At 39.6% G+C, this 20,258-nt stretch overlaps 2 protein-coding genes across 2 annotated transcripts; both read right to left on the bottom strand.

Moving 5' to 3' along the window:
• Positions 1 to 2,017: 2,017 nt before the first annotated feature.
• On the bottom strand, positions 2,018 to 4,245 carry LOC130138168 (thionin-like protein 2). The gene is made up of 2 exons (XM_056311367.1): positions 3,961 to 4,245; positions 2,018 to 2,196 (listed from the first exon to the last, which is right to left on the bottom strand). Exons 1-2 carry the CDS (start codon positions 4,220 to 4,222, stop codon positions 2,138 to 2,140), a joined length of 321 nt encoding a protein of 106 aa, XP_056167342.1. The 5' UTR covers positions 4,223 to 4,245; the 3' UTR covers positions 2,018 to 2,137.
• A 1,625-nt stretch (positions 4,246 to 5,870) lies between these two features.
• Positions 5,871 to 7,310, bottom strand: LOC130137692 (uncharacterized). The gene is made up of 2 exons (XM_056309620.1): positions 6,985 to 7,310; positions 5,871 to 6,114 (listed from the first exon to the last, which is right to left on the bottom strand). Exons 1-2 carry the CDS (start codon positions 7,247 to 7,249, stop codon positions 6,056 to 6,058), a joined length of 324 nt encoding a protein of 107 aa, XP_056165595.1. The 5' UTR covers positions 7,250 to 7,310; the 3' UTR covers positions 5,871 to 6,055.
• Between the last annotated feature and the right edge of the window lie 12,948 nt (positions 7,311 to 20,258).

Here is a 20,258-nt window from a genome sequence, read left to right as displayed (position 1 = left end):
TGGAACCGGGAACCGGAACCGACCACCCTAGAACCGGGAACCGAACCGGATCCGCCAGTTCGGTTCTTCGGTTCCCGGTTCTACCCTGGAACCATGCTCACCCCTAATTATAACGCTTCCTTTTGATCCTAAAAAACATCTTATGAGAAAACCTTCTGCAGGATAGCAAGCAATGGGAAAAGTACGATAAGTATGATACATAATTTTGAGTGTGGTCGAACACCGAAAATTAGAAATCGACATAGTGGCTTGGGATGCTATGCTAGATTTGTCGAATTTCTTAAGAGGGAAGCACTACTATCGCCAATCCATCGGAAGGAGGCAATGCCAAATGCAAATGTTGACCTATGGGTTCTCCCTTTTGCTATAGGGTCATGTTACATCTTTTTCATGACCCGTCTAAGCATTACATCATACAAACAAATAGTTCTACTTTTGCTCCGGTATCCAGTAGTATCTGCTTTTTTGCTATTTTAAGATTTTTGAAAACTCTTTTGCAAAAAATCCAAATTGCCTCGAATTAACCTCTTGAGATCACGATAAGCTATTGAAGTAATTCACCGATGACCATCTAATAATCATAAAATGGAAATCTGAAGTATATAATATCTACTCTAACAGTTCAAGCATTTGAAGTAAACAATTGCATTTATAAACTTTTAAGTTAGTATTAGAGTTAGAGGCCTCGAGTTCGATTCCTCTCTCTCCCCATTCATTGATTTATGGGTCAACCTCCTGTTATACATTTTGGGTCTTCTAACAAAAATCCTTTCACGTGCATTAGGCTTTCGTCATACTATCAGCCTTCACATGAAGGGGGTGTTATGTAAACATTGTAAAGTATGTTATGTACGGCACTGTAGTAGCTTAAGTTTTGTATGTAAACGATTGAACACATAATTTGAAGTAAGTTAACCGAGAAATGATAGACTTGCAGAAACTTTAAACCTATTAAAAGATCACTTAGATATGTCATAATGTTGGTTGTAACGAATGGTAAATTTTGGCCATCCAAAAAATGGAGAATCAATGTCATATGCTCATAAGCACATCCCCCAATCCAAAATGAAAATGACCCAATACACTTGGTGGCGAAATGACCTAATTCCCTTATCAAAATACCGATTACTACCGTATCATCTCGATTCATAAGAAATAAAATTTTCATGAAAATTCAAGGGATTTTCTTTGCTTTGCTGATGATAACCTAAAACCACCCAACAGTAATCGTACATGGAAACATGACTTGTACTTGTCTTGCATTCATATGTCTTATGTGGATGCGTAGAGTTCATTCAACTGTTCATCTACGATGCCCCATTGTCATGACACGACAAATGCCTGAAACTGGTTGATGTCTATGATCCAAAGAGAGGCGACTTTAGGACTTGCACTTCGTGAATCAATAGAATTCGTTTCTCAAGTATCTTGTGACGTAAACAAATCATTACAATTAGAGCAAAAGTCACCAAAAATCTTAAGGTATGCCCATTGTGATACATTTACCTTAATTTTTTTTTGTGACACCAAAAATTCCAAACTTGTACCCGTGTAATACATTTACCCTCCCTCCATCAAAGTTTTATCAATGAAAAACGTTAAAACTCTGCCTACATAGACATCATAAAGCAAATAATGTTGATGTAACACCCACGTTACTTAAATCAAATCCAACAGAACCTTAATGTAGGGTAAGTATGTTGAATAAACACAAGTTTAGGGTTTTTGTCACAAGAAAAAGTTTAGGGTAAATGTGTCACAATGAGTGTCACCAAAAAAAAAGTTCAAGCTAAATTTGTCACAGTGAAAATAGTACGGGGCTTTTTGTGACTTTTTCCCCGAAGAAATATGGGCAACTTCATTTCTAAGCCCACAAAGGAATGCTATTTTCTTAGGTTTAGGCCTGGAATCTCATGTAATTTCACTGAAATTAGAATCTTCTTTGACATGAAACGATAAGAAGATGAGTAATTTTAAGATGCCCAATGACAATTAATTAGGTAAACAACGATTTCTGAGCAAAGTAACGTGCACTTTGTATCTATTACTCCTTTTGTCCCATACATTCTTCTCTACAAGTACACGATTTATTATTTCGCTTTAATTGCAAATGCGATCCTCCAAACTCTTGAGGGGCTTAAGATTTCTTGCAATTTTCCGAGCATGAATTCACACAACCATCGACTTTCTTGGCATCTGCAATAAAAGAAAGTACATTAAAACCCATATTATGCATTTCCAAATATTGGAATACCAAAAAAAAAGATAATTAAAAGAACCTTTATTAGCTATATTTTTTTCCAAAGTCGATAATCAATCAATATGCACCTACACTAAGGGTGTTCTTTTCCTAGTTTTTCATCGTTTGATTCTTCGGGAAAATGGGGCTATAATAATATTTTTCGTTGTTGATAAAAATAAGATCCATGCTTTTAAAAACTAGAATTCATTAAGACCTCAATCATCGTCATTGGCCATCAAAGCTTGGAAAAAAGGACTGCAGAGGACAAATCGAGGTCTTCATGCCCGAAAAATCTATTTTATGGTTTAATAAAGAATATGTAGACCAAGCTCATCTGCACATGATTAATAATAATATGGTGATCCACTTGATTAATATTCAAAATGATATTGATCTTTGTGATTTACAAACCAGGTAATAACGTCTCCTCAATGCCCAGACTTATCGCATAAACCCAACTCTCAAGGACCAGTCCCAAGAATACATATGTAAGAAAAAGTTTATAGTTTCTTGTTAACAAGCGCAGGAAACTAATTTCATGTCCAGCCAAATAAAAGTAAACTCCTTGAAAGAAAAACCAAGCTGTCTGCCAAGCAGACGGATCCCAAATGTACAAATAATAGGAAAAGTGTCAAAAAAGTCTTAAATCTTTGGCATTGGTGCCAATTTAGTCCTAAACCTTTTTTTAGTGCCAATTCAGTCCTAAACCTTTTGTCTTTGTGCCAATTCAGTCATTCCGGCCAAATTTAACCAGATTTTGCTAACGTGGACGCCGGCCGGCCGGCAGCGGATCACCGGTACTAACGTGGATAACTTTTAATAATATTTTTATTTTCTTTTTTTTCCCTCCCCTCTCTCCTTACTCTAGCTGGTTGCCAGACTGGCAACCGGCTAGAGGCCAGAGGCCGGCGAGGTTGACCTCGCTGGCCACTGGCGATGCTTGCCCTCGCCAGCGACGGCGAAGGCGAGCCTCGCCATGGCTGAGCGAGGCTAGACCTTGCCAGATCTAGCGAGGTCGTGCCTCACCCAGCTGCTGGCGAGGCTCAAGCCCTTACCAAAGGCCTTCGACCTCACAGCCTCCAGCGAGGGCTCGAGCCACACTTGAGGTTAGGCGAGGCTCGACCTCACCGGAGGCCGCGAGGTCAAAGGCCTCTGGCGAAAGCTTGAGCCTCGCTCGCCCAGCACGAGGCCACCCTTGCAACCATCCGGCGAGGGCGAGCCTCGCCGGCCTCTAGCCTATGGCCGATCGCCGATCCGGCAACTGGCTGGAGGAAGGAGGGAGGGGAGGAAAATAAATAAAAATTCAAAAAATATTAAAATATTATTAAAAGTTATCCACATTAGCGTCGGTGGCCGATTGGCGTCCCCGTCAGCAAAATCCAGCCAAAATTGGCCGGAATGACTAAATTGGCACAAAGACAAAAGGTTTAGATTGAATTGGCACAAATGCAAAAGGTTTAGGATTAAATTGGCACCAAAAAAAGGTTTATGACTAAATTGGCATCAATACAAAAGGTTTATGACTTTTTTGACACTTTTCCCTACGAATAATAGAGATAGTAGATTTTTATTCCATGAAACAACAGTAAAATTCTCTTGCTTTTACGAGCAGTCTAGTTATCAAACAAAAAGTTGAAGGTTTTAGCTTATCACAATTGATGAACGAAGAAAAACGTACATCTTTTCTATTCTAAAAGGTGAAGGTTTTGTTTTCGTACTAGGATGCAGTTCAAGACATCTGGACACCATGCAATCGAGGTTGCATTGGCTTTCGAACGTCACAACCTCCGATACCCCTATGCAATTCCTGTAGCACGTGAGATAGCAAGCCCTTTGGTTAGGGATCACAGAACATTCAGCCAAGCATTGGACCTTACACAAGTCCGATTTAAATCGGTTCCCCTCAGTGAGGGATGCCTGCAACGCTATCATGGCCACGAGCATCAGCAACACAAATTTACCACAACTCTTGACATCCATGTCTGATTTGTTTTCAAACGAGTAATGATTCACGGTCTATTTATTGTATTTTGGTGTAAGAGCGATGTGATTCTACTATATATTTATAGATGCAGGATACTGGGATAATCTTCATTTGTTTATATGATAATGCTTATCTATGGATTATTTCTACTTTCTTTGTATGGAGGGTGAGTATATGGATTTTTCAGGAAAGATTTATAGTCAAATCCCAAAATCTCATTACAATAAGTTAAGATTTTTTGTTCAAAAAAAAGAAGTTAAGATTTTCTTTCCTTCTGGGGCCACTGCCACTCCCATTTTGACTAAATCCCCATTTTCCCTAAAGAGACAAAATTGCCTAAAAAAATCCAATAGAAGTTTAAAATGGTGGGCCTAAATTTATTGTTTTTCCGTTTTTCTCTAACAGATTCTCATGGCTTTTCTTTTCTTTCTTAAGTGGGTATCACCATTCATACTAAAAGCACCTTGCAATCTTTTTCTTTATTATTATCGTACTTTACCTCTATACGCTTTAGCACTATAGAAGAGAGAAAGTTTCAAAATACTTAATTCTCACGTAAAAAAACTACTTTAAAGATTTCCCAAAGTAAAAGCACAGTTACATTCCAAAATACGCCCACTGTGATACGTTATCTTAAACTTTTTTCTGTGATATTAAAAATCTCAAAGTTATATCTATGTAACACATTTATACTCCGTCAAGATTCCGTCAATGGATATCGTTAAAAATTTGCCTAAATGGACGTTAGAAGGTAAACGGTGTTGATAGGGCACCCGCATGACTTAAATGAAATAAAAACGATGTAGTTTTAGCTGAAAAATCATCTGACAGGAATTTGATTGAAAGTAAATATGTCGCATTAGTACAAGTTTTAGGTTTTTTATGTCACAAGAGAAAATTTAGGACAAATGTGTTCACAGTGGGTATAGTTTTGAATTTTTGAGGTCACAATAAAAAAAAATTCAGGATAAATGTGTCTCAATGAATATTTGGTGGCTTTTTCCCTTATGCTTATGTCCGTTTTCAATAATTTAGAGTGCGCGAATCCCATGACTAATTAGTGGACCACACTCCATTAATTTGTTTGGTGACTCGTTACATTTTTTTGTGACTCGCTACATTTGTAAATGGATAGTTGCATATATTAAAGTACTTGCATGCAAGACGAAATGAAAGGCTTCTTAGTGGTGCTGAATCCCAATATATAATAACAAATCACTCATTATTGGACTAGGATACCGAATAGATATATGGATAACCTCTTGCATATTCTTAAAAAAAGGAAAAAAAGAAAAATGACTGTTCTACTAGTATTATTCAACCACTTGTGAGGTTGATGCTTATGGAACCTTTAAGCATTATCATAGAGGAACACACAATTTTTCTTCAAATTTTTAATCACTTATTGTTACATATGATTATCAAGAGATGTCTACATGGCTACCTCCACTTAGGTTGCATGTTTTTCTATGGAACTATCCTTTTAACTAATGTGAATGAATGGCGTGCTTTTTTTTTTTTTGGAGGATTAGTTTTGAAATACCTCTGGACATACTCTCCTAGGGCGGCCCTCGAGAGGTAGGTCGTGAAAACAAAGGGCAATATTGTTAGATCATTGTGTTAATGAGTTTTAACATTAGAGGGAGTAAAAAAACCATAGCCCTTTTAAAAAGACCAATGACAATTAATTAGGTAAACAAAGATTTCTGAGCAAAGTAATGTGCGCTTTGTATCTTGCATTCCTTTTGTCCCATACATTCTTCTCTTCAAGTACACGATTTATTATTTCTCTTTAATTGCGAATGCGATCCTCCAAACTCTTGAGGGGCTTAAGAATTCTTGCAATTTTCCAAGCATGAATTCACACAGCCTTTGACTTTCTTGGCATCTGCAATAAAAGAAAGTGCATAAAAACCCACATTATGCATTTCCAAATATTTAAATACAAAAAAAAAGATAATTAAAAGAATCTTTATTATGTATAATTTTTTCCGAAGTCGATAATCGATCAATATACACCTTCACTAAGGGTGTTGTTTTCCTAGTTTTTCATCATTTGTATCTTTGGGAAAATGGGGCTAGAATAATTTTTTTCGTTGTCGATAGAAATAAGATCTATGCTTTTAAATATTAGAATTCCTTAAGACCTCAATCATCATCATTGGCCATTCAAAGCTTGGAAAAAAAACTCCAAAGGCAGGAATCGAGGTCTTGATGCTCGAAAGAACTATCGTGCTGGTGTATTAAAGAATATGTAGACCAAGCCCATGTGCACCATTAAGCATGTGAGACCCACATGATTAACAATTTGGTGATTCACTTGATTAATAGTCCAAATGATATTCTTCTTTATGATTTACAAATCATGTAATATCTTCTCCTCGATGCCTAGACTCGTCCCATAAACCCAACTCTCAAGGACCAATCCCAAGAAAATATGTAAGAAAAAGTTTAGAATTTCTTGTTAACAAACATAGGAAACTAATTTCATTACAGCCAAACAAAAGTAAATTCCTTGAAAAACGCAGGCATTTTCTGAAAAAAAAAAAATCAAGCTGTCTGTCAAGCAGATGGATCCCAAATGTACGAATAATAGAGATAGTAGATTTTTATTCCATGAAACAACAGTAAAATTCTCTTGCTTTTACGAGCAGTCTAATTATCAAACAAAAAGTTGAAGGTTTTAGCCTACCACAATTGATGAACGAAGAAAAACGGACGTCTTTCTATCTAAAAGGTGAAGATTTTGTTTTCGTACCAAGATGCAGCCTAAGACATTTGGACACCGTGCAATCGAGGTTGCATTGGCTTTCGAATTTCTCAACTTCCGATGCACCACCGACACAGTGATTGTAGCACTTTCGAAAGCAGGCCTTCCTGTGAAAATTCAGAGCACATTTGAACCCGCAAGTTCCCTTACAAACGGTCGATTTGAATGAATTCACCTCGGTGGCAGATGCCTGCAATGCTATCGTGGCCACCAACATCAGCATTACCAATTTAGCACAACTCTTAGCATCCATGGTTGATTTATTTTCAAATGAGCAATGATTCGTATTTTATTTACTCTATTTTGGTACGAGAGTGGTGTGATTCTGCTGTTTATGTAGATGCAGGAGACTAAGATAATCTTCATTTATTTATAGGGTAATTTGGCTTCAACACTTGTTCATCCGATAGTATTGATGATGTGTAAAGATAAAATTCTATCCATCTTTATTAAACAAATAATTTGACCACACGGGTCGAGCTCAGTTAATGCCTATTGATAATTTTTACTTTTTTTGGATGGAATGAGAATTATTTGAGGATCTGGTTTTTCCTAGGATTTCTTTTCTTGGGGGCTACTCCCTATTAGGACTAAATCCTCCATTTTCAGAAAAAGACAAATTTGCCTATAAAAATTAAATATAAATTTAAAATGGTGGACCTAAATTTATTTATTTTTCCTTATTTTTCCATTTTTACTTTTTCTAGGCAGATAGATTGTGACATAGCTTTTCTTTTATTTCTCAAGTGGGTATTACGATTCGTACTAAAAGCACCTTGTAATCTTTTTCTTTTTCGTTTTCTTTATTATTATTATTATTATACTTTACCTCTATACAGAGAAATTTTCAAAATACCTAATTCTCCAGTAAAAAACACTACTTTCAAGATTTCCCAAAGTAAAAGCACAATTACATTCCCAATTTGAATATAATAAAGGAAAAAAGCCATCAAAAATCTCGAATTATGTCAACTATGACATATTTACCCTCAACTTTTTGGACACCGCTAATATAACTGTACATTTTTTTTAATCTGGTAACGGAGCAAGGACAGCCACACATTTCACTTTAGATGGAAAGGGCAACCGGCATTTTACCGAAAACAAAAATTGATAATACCCAGCAAAGATAGTAGATTGTGGACTTTCACTTCTTCTTCTTTTTTTGGTGTATTTACCTACACAACAACAAAAGTTCTTTTTACACATTAAATTCAAATTAATCTTTCTTTCTAAAAAGAAAAGTACCAATCTCTCTTAATTTTCTCAAACAAAAATAAGAAGTATCTAGCGTAGAATTTTCGTTGTAATCTGTCCACATATTTATTTCGTCTTGAAATAAAGATTATAAAACCGATCTTTTATAATATTTTTCAAATGAAGGAATTCGTCTGACAATAGATTAATTGATGAAAGTTGTGACATCCCGAATTTCGGCCCATAGTTGGGATTTATAAAACGTGTAATTCGTCAGTGTGCTTATAGTAAAAATCTCGCCTGGGAACTGATCACTCCCGGTTATTATTTTAAAATTGAGATTTTGCTAGAATCGCACTCGATCGAATTTGGCCGTTATTTAGAGCCCAAACTTTGGTGTCGAATTTCTTGGAGTTTCGGGACGAATTTAATTGGATGGTGTCGATATTATTGTGGACAGTCTCGAGATTACCTGGGATATGTGAAAAGTGGATTTTTGACCGGGTGCGGATTTGGACTAGTAGACCTCCCTCGTGGTAGTTTGATTTAATTAATTCGACCTTTGTCCCTTATTCTATTCTAGGATTAATTTGGATCGGTAGATCGTTTTCGATTTTAAATATGGGCCATCGGATCGCAATTAATATTTGATTGAATGTTTATTTAGTTTTCTCTCTCTCTCTCTCCGGTCACTTTTCCCCTTGCGCACGTCTGTCCCCCCCTTGTCAGACCCATCCACTCTTCTCTCTCTCTTCCTTTTCTTTCTTTCTTCTTCTTTTCTTTTCTTTCTCTCTTCTTCTTCTTCTCCGTGGGTCTTCTCTTCCGCCGCGATCGCTCCGGCTTCCCGCTTGCTGCTCACTGGACCAGCCATTGACCACCGTCCGTCGTCGCCTCGCACCGCCGTGCCGCCCGACAGAGCCGCTGTCGCCGCTGTCGCCCGCGATCGCCGCTCGCGCCCTCGCTTCGCCTTGTCGCCGGTCTCCCGCACGCGAGCAAGCGGTGCCCCTTGCGTCCCGCGATTATCCGCGCCGCTCGCCCGCTTAGTCGGGCCCGCCCTCCGTCGCCCGGCCGCCCGCGACGCCGGCAGTGCCGCCCGGCCGCCAAGCGCGACCTCCCCTTTCCCCCGTTTTCCTTCCCCGACGTTCTCCCTGTTTCGGCCCCGGGCTTCGCCGCCGCCACGTACTGCCGTTCCGGCCGCCGCCGCTCCGTTTCCACCACCCAGCCTTTCCCCCCCACCCCGCCGCCCTGCCGCCCCCCCCCCCCCTTGGCCGCCACCACCGCCCTTCCCCTGTTTTTCTCCCTCACCGACGCTCCCCTGTTTTGGACTCTCCCCGGCGCCGCCTCGTCCAGCCGCCGCGCGCCGCCGTTCCGGCTGTCGCCGCTGCTCCGTCCGCCACCACCTAGCTTCCAGCAACCTTACCCAGTCTCTTGCAGCCGCTGTGCTTGCCAGGACCAGTCCAACCGCCGTCATTGTCGTCGTCGCCCGAGCGTCCCGAGCCGTGGCCGAGCTCGCCTAGCCGCTGCCCAGCCAGCCCAAGCATGCCCAGGCCGTGGCCGGACTGCCCCGGGCCGTGGCCGAGCTCCGGCCGTCACTGTTCATCCGCCCGTTACTGTTCATCCGGCCGTTTACTGTTCATCCGCCTGTTTTGAGCCCGTGTGGGTTTTTCCCAGGCCATATTGAAGTAAGTGACTTTCTAAATCCTATTTAGTACTTTGGGTATTTTATGACTTGTCTCGGGCTTAGAACGGTTAGAGCGTGATTTAATTTAATTATATTATGATATAATTGTGCTAATTGGATTGGATAAAATAATGTGCATGATTTGGGTAATCGTACGTGGCCGACTTGAACGTCGGGTTTGTGGATTGACGTGGCGAATTGTGAATTGGATTGAGTTGTGAATATGGATGGTTTAATGCAATTGGCGTGAAATTGATTGAATTGAATGGCGTGTGCATGCCTGTCGATTATAAGCCCGGATTGATCGGAGGGCTACGGACTTGGGACGTGTTGACGGCGGTCCGTGTGAAGGCATGAATGGCCGGTGTGCCAAATGGATGCGGGCTTGAGACGTGTTGACGGTGGCCCGTTAGAGGTGTGTTGGACCGGGACGTATTTACGTCGGTCATTGGAAATTGAGCCCGGATTGATCGGAGGGCTACGGACTTGGGACGTGTTGACGGCGGTCCGTGTGAAAGCATGAATGGCCGGTGTGCCAAGTGGGCCCGAGGCGCAGATGGCGCGGCAAGTGAGAATGGACCTCGAGGCGCAAGGGGCGCGGGTCGTGAGAAAGATGTTCGGCCACGCATGCGATTTGAGTGTGATTGAAATGTCTGGTTGAGTGTGACTGAATTGGCTGGTTGAGTGTGATTGAATTGGCTGATTGAATGTGTGGTCGAATTAGTAAGATGAATTGCGTGCAAGTGTGGTTGGCGTTTGAGCAATTGCGATGTGCTATTTAGTTACTATTACTGCATTACCATGTTATGACTAACGTGCAGTGTTAGCATGGGTTCGATGGTGAGGTAAGTATAAGGATGCGATTTTATTTTATATGTTATGGGGTAGATTGCATGTACGACTTGTCTGGGTACGCATTGGCCTATGTGGGGTATAGGGGGTTGCTTATTGAGACTCGTTCTCACGGTTATTATATAACCACTTTCAGATCCGCGACCGTGATTGATTGGAGACGCCACCAGGGTACCTCGGGCGTGGAGGACGGGTCAAGTTGCCCCATATTTTTGTGTGCCCCTCTTTTGTATAGTGAAGTAGGATATCCAAACCACTACTCCGTTTTGATGTTGTGTATTTGGAATTATTGTTTTGTGCTATCCCTTCGTCATATTTTATTGTCCGGGTTGTTTTATTTCGCTTCCGCTTGCGTAGTTCGTTTGGGTCGGCGATGCGTCCTGAGACGTCGCGTTCAATGATCGACCATCGAGGGGTGATCGCGCGCTCGTAGGGTGCGGGGCGTGACAAAAGTTGTGTTATCACAGACGTTGAGATAAATTATTCAATTGTAGATACTAGTAATCCATGAAAGGGATTGTAATATTAGGACACATCAAATATGCGTTCACTTTACACGTGTTATGGAGTCCATTAACTTATATAATGAGATTTAAAAAATTTGTTAGAGCCATTTCTAAGATGGCCTCAGAATTTTGAACTCAAAAAGAAAAAATAGCTAAGAGATTTTTTGTATAGTTTTTTTTGTGGCCATCAGGTATAAAATCACAATAAATTAATTTTATACAGATAAAAAAAATCATAGCTATTGATCATGTTTATTTTACAGTTTCTCATAATGAAAGATTTAAATCCAATTGGAAGATTGATAGTAGAAAAAGCAATCAAGTTAATCTATCACGCTTTCGACCAAAAAAAAAAACCTATGACGCTGAACCGGAATAAATAAACCATCTCGTACTTCTAAGTATCTAAATTGTGATTGTTTTTCCTTCTTTTCTTTTTCCTTGTTTTCATTGTGGCCAACCTTTTCTAAATAATAAAATTTAAGCAATAGAACTCAGCGGGATTTGCCAACAAGAAACATTGCATCAAGTGGGATTCTAAATTTCTTAAGGAAACCGACTAAACCGAGCAACCATGTAATTTCCGAGCATCGAGATTTCAAGCCTAGCACTAAGGTCGCTGGCTGAGCTTCACTTGGTTTGGGGTGAGGGCATCGCGAACCTCATTGACCACGGGCGAGATTTCAAGCCTAGCACTAAGGTTCAGAGTTCCGAAATCTAGAGCATCAAGATTTCAAGCCTAGCACTAAGGTCGCCGGCCGAGCTTCACTTGGTTTGGGGTGAGGGCATCACAAACCTCGTTGACCACGGGCGAGATTTCAGGCCTAGCACTAAGGTTCAGAGTTCCGAAATCTAGAGGTGCCAATGAAGGTTGAGGACACAGGAACATAATTTATTTAAAAAATACTTTCTAGCAACGTCCAATATTTGATGAAAAAAAGCGACTCAAAGTGAGAGAACAAGAATTGTAGAATGACTTAATGTGTTTAGGCCGGATGATATGCGTCTCTTTTTCTCCTATCTTCTGCCTTAACGCTTGGGAGCCAATTAAACTCGTTAATCAGTTGCCTCAAGGGAAACTAGTGGTGCAGAAGGCACCGTCATTCTTTAAAAAAGCAACAGACTGTCACATGAGCATTATCCAAACTTTTTTATCTGATGTCAAAAATTTCAAACTTATATTTATATAACATATTTATCTTCTATCAAGATTTCGTCAACAAGCATCATTAAAAATTTTCCTAGATGGATGCCGGAATACAAACGATGTTGACGTGGAGCCCACGTGACTTCAAAGAAATAAATCGACTTTGTTTTGACTGAAAAATCATCTCACGAAACTTTGACGGAGAGTAAATATGTCTCATAGTTACAAATTTGGAATGTTTTATGTCACGAGAAAAAATTTAGGATAAATATTTGAAAGTGGACATTGTTTGGAGTTTTTTAAGTCATAATAAAAAGTTTAGGATAAATGTGTTTCGGAAGATATAAAATGGGGTTTTTGATGACTTTTATACTTACGCTTATATCTGTCTTCAATATTTTGGCGAGCGCGAATCGTTAATTAGCAAGCCTATCACTAAGACCCGAATGTGTATTATCATTCTTTTGCAGGCACCGTGACTACTTAGTGGACGACACTCCATTAATTTGTTTGGTGACTCGTTACATTTGTAAATGCATAGTTGCATATATTAAAGTAGGGAAAAAACCACCAAAAACCCCAAACTTTCCCACCTGTGACACATTTACCCCGAACTTTTTTTTGTGACACCAAAAACCCCAAACTTTGTTATTTGTGACACATTTACCCCGATATACATTGTCCATGGGCATTTTCGTCTTTTTAGCTTTTTCTTTTTCTTTTTACTTTTTTTTTTTCTTTCCGGCGAGGGGGGCCCTCGCCGGCGTCGGGCGAGGGCCGCCCTCGCCGGCGTCGGGCGAGGCTCGCCCTCGCTCGCCCAGCGAGGGCGAGCCCCGCCCGACGCCGCCGGCGAGGCTCGCCTCGCCCGGGCGAGCGAGGGCGAGCCTCGCCCGGCGCCGGGCGAGCCTCGCCCTCGCCCGGGCGAGCGAGGGTGAGGAGGGCGAGGCTCGCCCTCGCCCGGGCGAGCGAGGGCGAGGCTCGCCCGATGCCGGCGAGGCTCGCCCTCCTCGCCCTCCTCGCCCAAGCCTCGCCGCCTCGCCCTCCTCGCCCGGGAGGGGCGAGGCTCGCCGGCGCCGGGCGAGCCTCGCCTCCTCGCCCGGTAAGGGCGAGGCTCGCCCGACGCCGGCGAGCCTCGCCTCCTCCTCGCCCGGCTCCGGGCGAGGAGGGCGAGGCTCGCCCTCGCCCGGGCGAGCGAGGGCGAGGCTCGCCGGCGCCGGCGAGCCTCGCCGCCCGGGCGAGCGAGGGCGAGGCTCGCCGGCGTCGGGCGAGCCTCGCCTCGCCCGGGCGAGCGAGGGCGAGGCTCGCCGGCGTCGGCGAGCCTCGCCTCGCTCGGGCGAGCGAGGCGAGCCTCGCCGGCGCCGGCGAGCCTCGCCTCGCTCGCCCAGTGCGAGGCGAGCCTCGCCGCGCCTGGGCGGCTCGCCTCGCCGGGCGAGCGAGGGCGAGCCTCGCTGACGCCGGCGAGGGCGGCCCTCGCCGGATCCGCGAGGGCGGCTCGCTCGCACGCCGCGAGGGGCCCCTCACGGAAGAAAAAAAAAAAGTAAAAAGAAAAAGAAAAAGCTAAAAAGACGAAAATGCCCATGGACAATGTATATCGGGGTAAATGTGTCACAAATAACAAAGTTTGGGGTTTTTGGTGTCACAAAAAAAAGTTCGGGGTAAATGTGTCACAGGTGGGAAAGTTTGGGGTTTTTGGTGGTTTTTTCCCATTAAAGTACTTGCATGCAAGACTAAACGAAAAGCTTGTTATAAAATAACAAATCACTCGTTATTGGACTAGGATGCTGATTAGAAATATGGATAATCTCTTACTTATTCTTAAAAAAAGAAAGGAAAAGAAAATGAGTGTTCTAATAGTATTATACAACCACTTGTGATGAATATAGTGGCTGATGGTGGAAGTCCGGCGGCGGCCGTAATGGACGACCGATGAAAAGTGGTTCGGCATTGGCCAGTGGCGTCGTTTTTAGATGTGAATCTCCGGCGAAGAGTCCATTTGAAGAAGATGACTCAAGGTGCAGATTCGGGAAGAAGAAGATAAAAACAGGAAATAAAAATAAAAATAGAAAAGGATATTATTAAAAAAAAATACATAGAAATATGGGCTGAAGGTTTTGTGAAGCTGGGGTTGAACGTATGGGCTGACGTAGGTTTTGGGCTTGGATCAATTAAAAGGAAATCAGAAATTTGGGCTTGATTTGTCGGAATAGCCCGAGCCCATTAGACCAAGGTCACATTTGGATCAGTCCCGAAAGCCGGTAGGAATTTGAGACCCAACCCGGACCTTTAGGGTCCGGACGAGACCCACAAACCGGACCGGGTTCCCTGACCCGGTCCGAAGTACAATTTTTCTACAATAAAACATATAAGAAAATAAGAAAGTTCAGAAAAAAAAAAAAAAATGTGGGAAAAGCTAAGAATTGGAATTCACCTAGTGATCACTTAGGTTTGAACAAATTTTGATTCCAAATTGAATAAGCCTTCAGGGCTAAACCTTAGTGATTTTTTATTGTCTTTTTTTTTTCTTTTAGAAATGATACTAGGTCGCTGTTTGTGCATCTTTATTTTGATTTCAATTGATTGCGCACTTTAAATGCATCAATTGTTGTTTTTCCTTTTAGAATGGTTAGGATGAAATTTAAAATTCTCGATTAATTATAGACTGCCTCGACAGTTTGGTTAGCAAATAGTCAAGTTTAGGTACCGAAAAAACATTAGTTGAAAAAAATTAGTGTAATCAAGTCCTCGATCCCTAAGAATCTCTAGTTGTGTTTTTTTCGAGATGACACTCCCGCATCTCGATTAGGATTTCTAGCTGACCTTTAATCGTGGCTAGTGACGACTCCTATCGAATACGTAGATTTAAACAACCAATGTCATGCGAGGTATGGACTTAGGGAGGGTCCCATAAAATACCTCTAGACCTATTCTCCCGGGGCGGCCCTCAAGAGGTGGGTCGCGAAAACAAAGGGCAATATTGTTAGCACATTGTGTTAATGAGCGTTTTAACAATAGAGGGAGTAAAAAAGCTGTGGCCCTTTTAAAAAGACCAATGACAATTAATTAGGTAAACAAAGATTTCCGAGCAAAGTAATGTGCACTTTGTATCTTGCATTCCTTATGTCCCATACATTCTTCTCTTCAAGTACACAATTTATTATTTCTCTTTAATTGCGAATACGATCCTCCGAACTCTTGAGGGGCCTAAGAATTCTTGCAATTTTTTGGGCATGAATTCACACAGCCTTCGACTTTCTTGGCATCTGCAATAAAAGAAAGTACATAGGAACCCACATTATGCATTTCCAAATATTTAAATACAAAAAAAAGATAATTAAAAGAATCTTTATTATGTATAATTTTTCCAAAATTGACAATCAATCAATATACACCTTCACTAAGGGTGTTCTTTTCCAATTTTTCTATCGTTTGTATCTTTGGGAAAATGGGGCTAGAATAATTTTTTTCGTTGTCAATAAAAATAAGATCCATGCTTTTAAATATTAGAATTCATTAAGACCTCAATCATCGTCATTGGCCATTCAAAGCCTGGAAAAAGGACTCCAAAGGCACAAATCGAGGTCTTGATGCTCGAAAAAACTATTGTGTTGGTGTATTAAAGAATATGTAGACCAAGCCCATTTGCACCATTAGCCATGTGGGGCACACATGATTAACAATATGGTGATTCACTTGTTTAACAGTCCAAATGATATTGATCTTTATGATTTACAAATCATGTAATATCTTCTCCTCGATGCCCACACTCGTCCCATAAACCCAACTCTCAAGGACCAATCAAAAGAAAATATGTAAGAAAAAGTATAGAATTTCTTGTTAACAAACATAGGAAACTAATTTCATTACAGCCAAACAAAAGTAAATTCCTTGAAAAGCGCAGGCATTTTCTGAAAAATTCAAGCTGCCTGCCAAGCAGATGGATCCCAAATGTTCGAATAATAGAGATAGTAGATTTTTATTCCATGAAACAACAGTAAAATTCTCTTGCTTTTACGAGCAATCCAATTATCAAACAAAAAGTTGAAGGTTTAGCCTATCACAATTGATGAACGAAGAAAAACGGACATCTTTTCTATCTAAAAGGTGAAGATTTTGTTTTCGTACTAGGATGCAGTTCAAGACATTTGGACACCATGCAATCGAGGTTGCAATGGCTTTCGAATTTCTCAACCTTCGATGCGTGATGGGGACAACGATCGTAGCAATATTTAACGCAGGCATCTTTGTGGACCTTCAGAGCACATTTGATCCCGCAATAAATCTTACAAGCGAACGAATCGAATGAATTCACCTCAGTGGTAGATGCCTGTAATGCTATCGGGGCCACCAGCATCAGCACCACCACCACCACCAATTTAGCACAACTTTTAGGGTGCGAATGGTAACCATTCTGCTCCAGAAATCAAATTCTTGCCAGAAATTGATTTCTGGAATTCTTGCCAGAAATTAATTTCTGGAGGAGAAATCTGTTTGGTAAAACATGACTAATTCTGCTTCAAAAATTGATTTCTGGAACAGAAATCTATTTGATTTGTTGATTTTTTTTGCACCTAAAAAAATTTAAATTTTACTCAAAGTGAGTGGCCACATGTATTATAAGCCATTCTGTAAAGTTTTGAAATTTTTGATTTTTTTTAATTTTTTTTGGGCACCTAAAAAAATTTAAATTTCACTCAAAGTGGGTGGCCACAGGTATTCTAAGCCATTTTGTAAAGTTTTGAATTTTTTTTTTTTGGGCATCTCAAAAAATTTAAATTTTACTCCAAGTGGATGGCTACAGATATTCTAAGCCATTCTGTGAAGTTTTGAAATTTTTTATTATTTTTTGGCACCTCAAAAAATTTAAATTTCACTCAAAGTGGGTGGCCACATGTATTTTAAGCCATTTTGTGAAGTTTTGAAAATTTTTATTTTTTTATTATTTTTCTTTTTTTTGGGCACCTCAAAAAATTTAAATTTCACTCAAAGTAGGTGGCCACAGGTATTTTAAGCCATTTTGTGAAGTTTTGAAATTTTTGATTTTTTTTGGCACCTCAAAAAATTTAAATTTCACTCAAAGTGGGTGGCCACATGTGTTTTAAGCTATTCTGTGAAGTTTTGAAATTTTTGATTTTTTTTATTTTAAAAAAAAATTCACCAAATTTCATATTTTCCCTAAATCTGACTTTTTTTTATTTTCTGGAAATTTTTATGAATTTTTCTAGAATTTTTCAATTTTTATGCATTTTTTGAAAAAAAAAATTGTGAGAAAATAGGGAGAATGCATTCCGGAATCAAGAAGCTACAAAAAGTAGCTTCTCTTTTTCTTGCCAAAAACTCATTCCGGAATCAAAAAATGCATTCTGAAATTAAAAATGCATTCTGGAATCAAGTATTTTTAACAAACGCATTTTTATTCTAGAATGCAAAAATCGCTCCAGAATGCATTCCGGAAATTTTTTAACAAACGCCATTCTGTTCCGGAATGCATTCCGGAACAGAATTTTTATTCCGGAATGCATTCGATGCGCACCCTTAACATCCATGGTTGATTTGTTTTCAAATGAGCAATGATTTGTAGTCTATTTATTGGATTTTGGTACGAGAATGGTGTGATTCTGCTGTTTATATAGATGCAGGACACTGGGATAATCTTCATTTATTTATATGGTAATTTGGTTTGGGATAATGACACAAACAGTCCATGAACTTTAGCTAAATGTACAATTTGATCCCTGAACTTTTAATTTTTTCAATATAGTCCTTAAACTTTAGCTTAATGTTCAATTTGGTCCTCGAACTTTTAATTTATTCAATGTGGATCCTGAACTTTTGGTACACGTTCAATTTAATCCCTGAACTATATGAAAATGTTCAATGTATTCCCTGAACTTGAATTAATGGAAGGACTATATTGAATATTTTTATTAATTCAGGAACTAAATTGAACATGCACTAAAAGTCCAGGGACCACATTGAACAAATTAAAAATTCATGAACCAAATTGAACATTCAGCTAAAGTTCAGGGACTACATTGAATAAATTAAAAGTTCATGGATCAAATTGCACATTGGGCCAAAGTTCAAGAACTGTTTGTGTTATTTTCCCATTTGGTTTCAACGCTCGTTCATCTGATTGTATTGATGATGTGTGAAGAGAAAATTCTATCCATCTTTATCAAACAAATAATTGCACCACACAGGTCGAGTTAATGCCTGTTGATTATTTTTACTATTTTTAGGACTAAATCCCCCATTTTTCTTAAAAAGACAAAATTGCTAATAAAAATCCAATAAAAATTTAAAATGGTGGACCTAAATTTAATTTTTTATTTATTTTTCCATTTTTAGTTTTTCTAGGCAGATTCGCATTGCCATTGTTAAGAATGTGACATAGCTTTTCTTTTATTTCTTAAGTGGGTATTACGATTCATACACCTTGTAATCTTTTTTCTTTATTATTATTATCATATTATCCTCTATACACTTTATCACTGTAGAAGAGAGAAATTTTCAAAATACCTAATTCTCCTCTAAAAAAAACTACTTTCAAGATTTCCCAAAGTAAAAGCACACTTACATTCCCAACGCGCATATAAGAAAGGAAAAAAGCTACCGAAAATCCCGAATTATGTCACTATGATATATTTACCCTAAACTTTTTTCAGTGATGTCAAAAATCTCAAACTTGCAACTATGTGATAAATTTACCTTCTGTCAAGCATCATTTAAATTTGCCTAGATGGACGCTAGAAGGCAAACGGCATTGACGTAGAGCCCACGTGACTTCAATGAAATAAATCGACCTTGTTTTAGCTGAAAAATCATCTCACGAAACTTTGATGGAGAGTAAAAGATTCTCATAGTTACAAATTTGGAATGTTTTATGTCACCAGAAAAAATTTAGAATAAATTTTTTAAAGTGAGCATAGTTTGGAGTTTTTGATGTCACAATAAAAGTTCAGGCTAAATGTGTCTCGGAGGGCATAAATTGGGGTTTTTGGTGACTTTTTCACTTATGCTTATGTCCATCTTCAATATTTTAGTGAGCGGGAATCGTTAATTAGCGAGCCTATCACAAAGACCCGAATGTGTATTATTGCATTCTTATGCAGGCACCGTGACTACTTAGTGGACCCCACTCCATTAATTTGTTTGGTGAGTCATTACATTTGTAAATGCATAGTTGCATATATTAAAGCACTTGCATGCAAGACTACATGAAAAGCTTGTTAGTGGTGGTGAATCCCAAGATATAATACAAATCACTCATTATTGGACTAGGATGATGACTAGAAATAAGGATAATCTCTTACTTATTCATAACATAAGAAAAAAGAAAGAAAAAGAAAATGAGTGTTCTACTAGTATTATACAACCACTTGTGATGTTGATGCTTTTGGAACGTTGAAGCATTATCATAGAGCAACAAACAATTCCTTTCCTCCGTTAGTGTTATCTTTCCCTTTTGTCCATGGCCACGTGAAGATCTTTAATTACCCTTGTTCGCTTCTCCAAATATTCAATCACGCACAAATAGTAGGATTTGCCATCTTATAATTCTCGGCCATTATTAACGGGCTTTGGCAGATTTCCATGCTCTTGTAAACTTAGTCCAATTAAATCAATTAGGTTCAGAACTTTTAACTTAGAGCCCTCCTGCTGCCGCTTCAATAATATGCAAATGTATGGGTCTATTACTAGTAATGTTCCCAAGATTAGTCCTTAATTTTTTTATGTAATTAACTCTAAATTGTTAGATAAAATTTAGGTGTCAACAAAAATCATCCAATAGAACCTTGACGGAGGGTTAGTGTGTCACATAGGTATAAATTTAGAAAAAGTTTAGCATAAATGTGTCACAGTGGGCATAGTTTGAGAT

Source organism: Syzygium oleosum, unplaced genomic scaffold (assembly GCF_021117445.2).
Source record: "Syzygium oleosum isolate NSW1041296 unplaced genomic scaffold, Sole_v2.1 Sole_v2.01, whole genome shotgun sequence".
Classification (NCBI taxonomy): domain Eukaryota; kingdom Viridiplantae; phylum Streptophyta; class Magnoliopsida; order Myrtales; family Myrtaceae; genus Syzygium; species Syzygium oleosum.
Note: the sequence above shows the minus strand (reverse complement) of the source record. Positions and strands in the feature narration are given on the sequence as shown.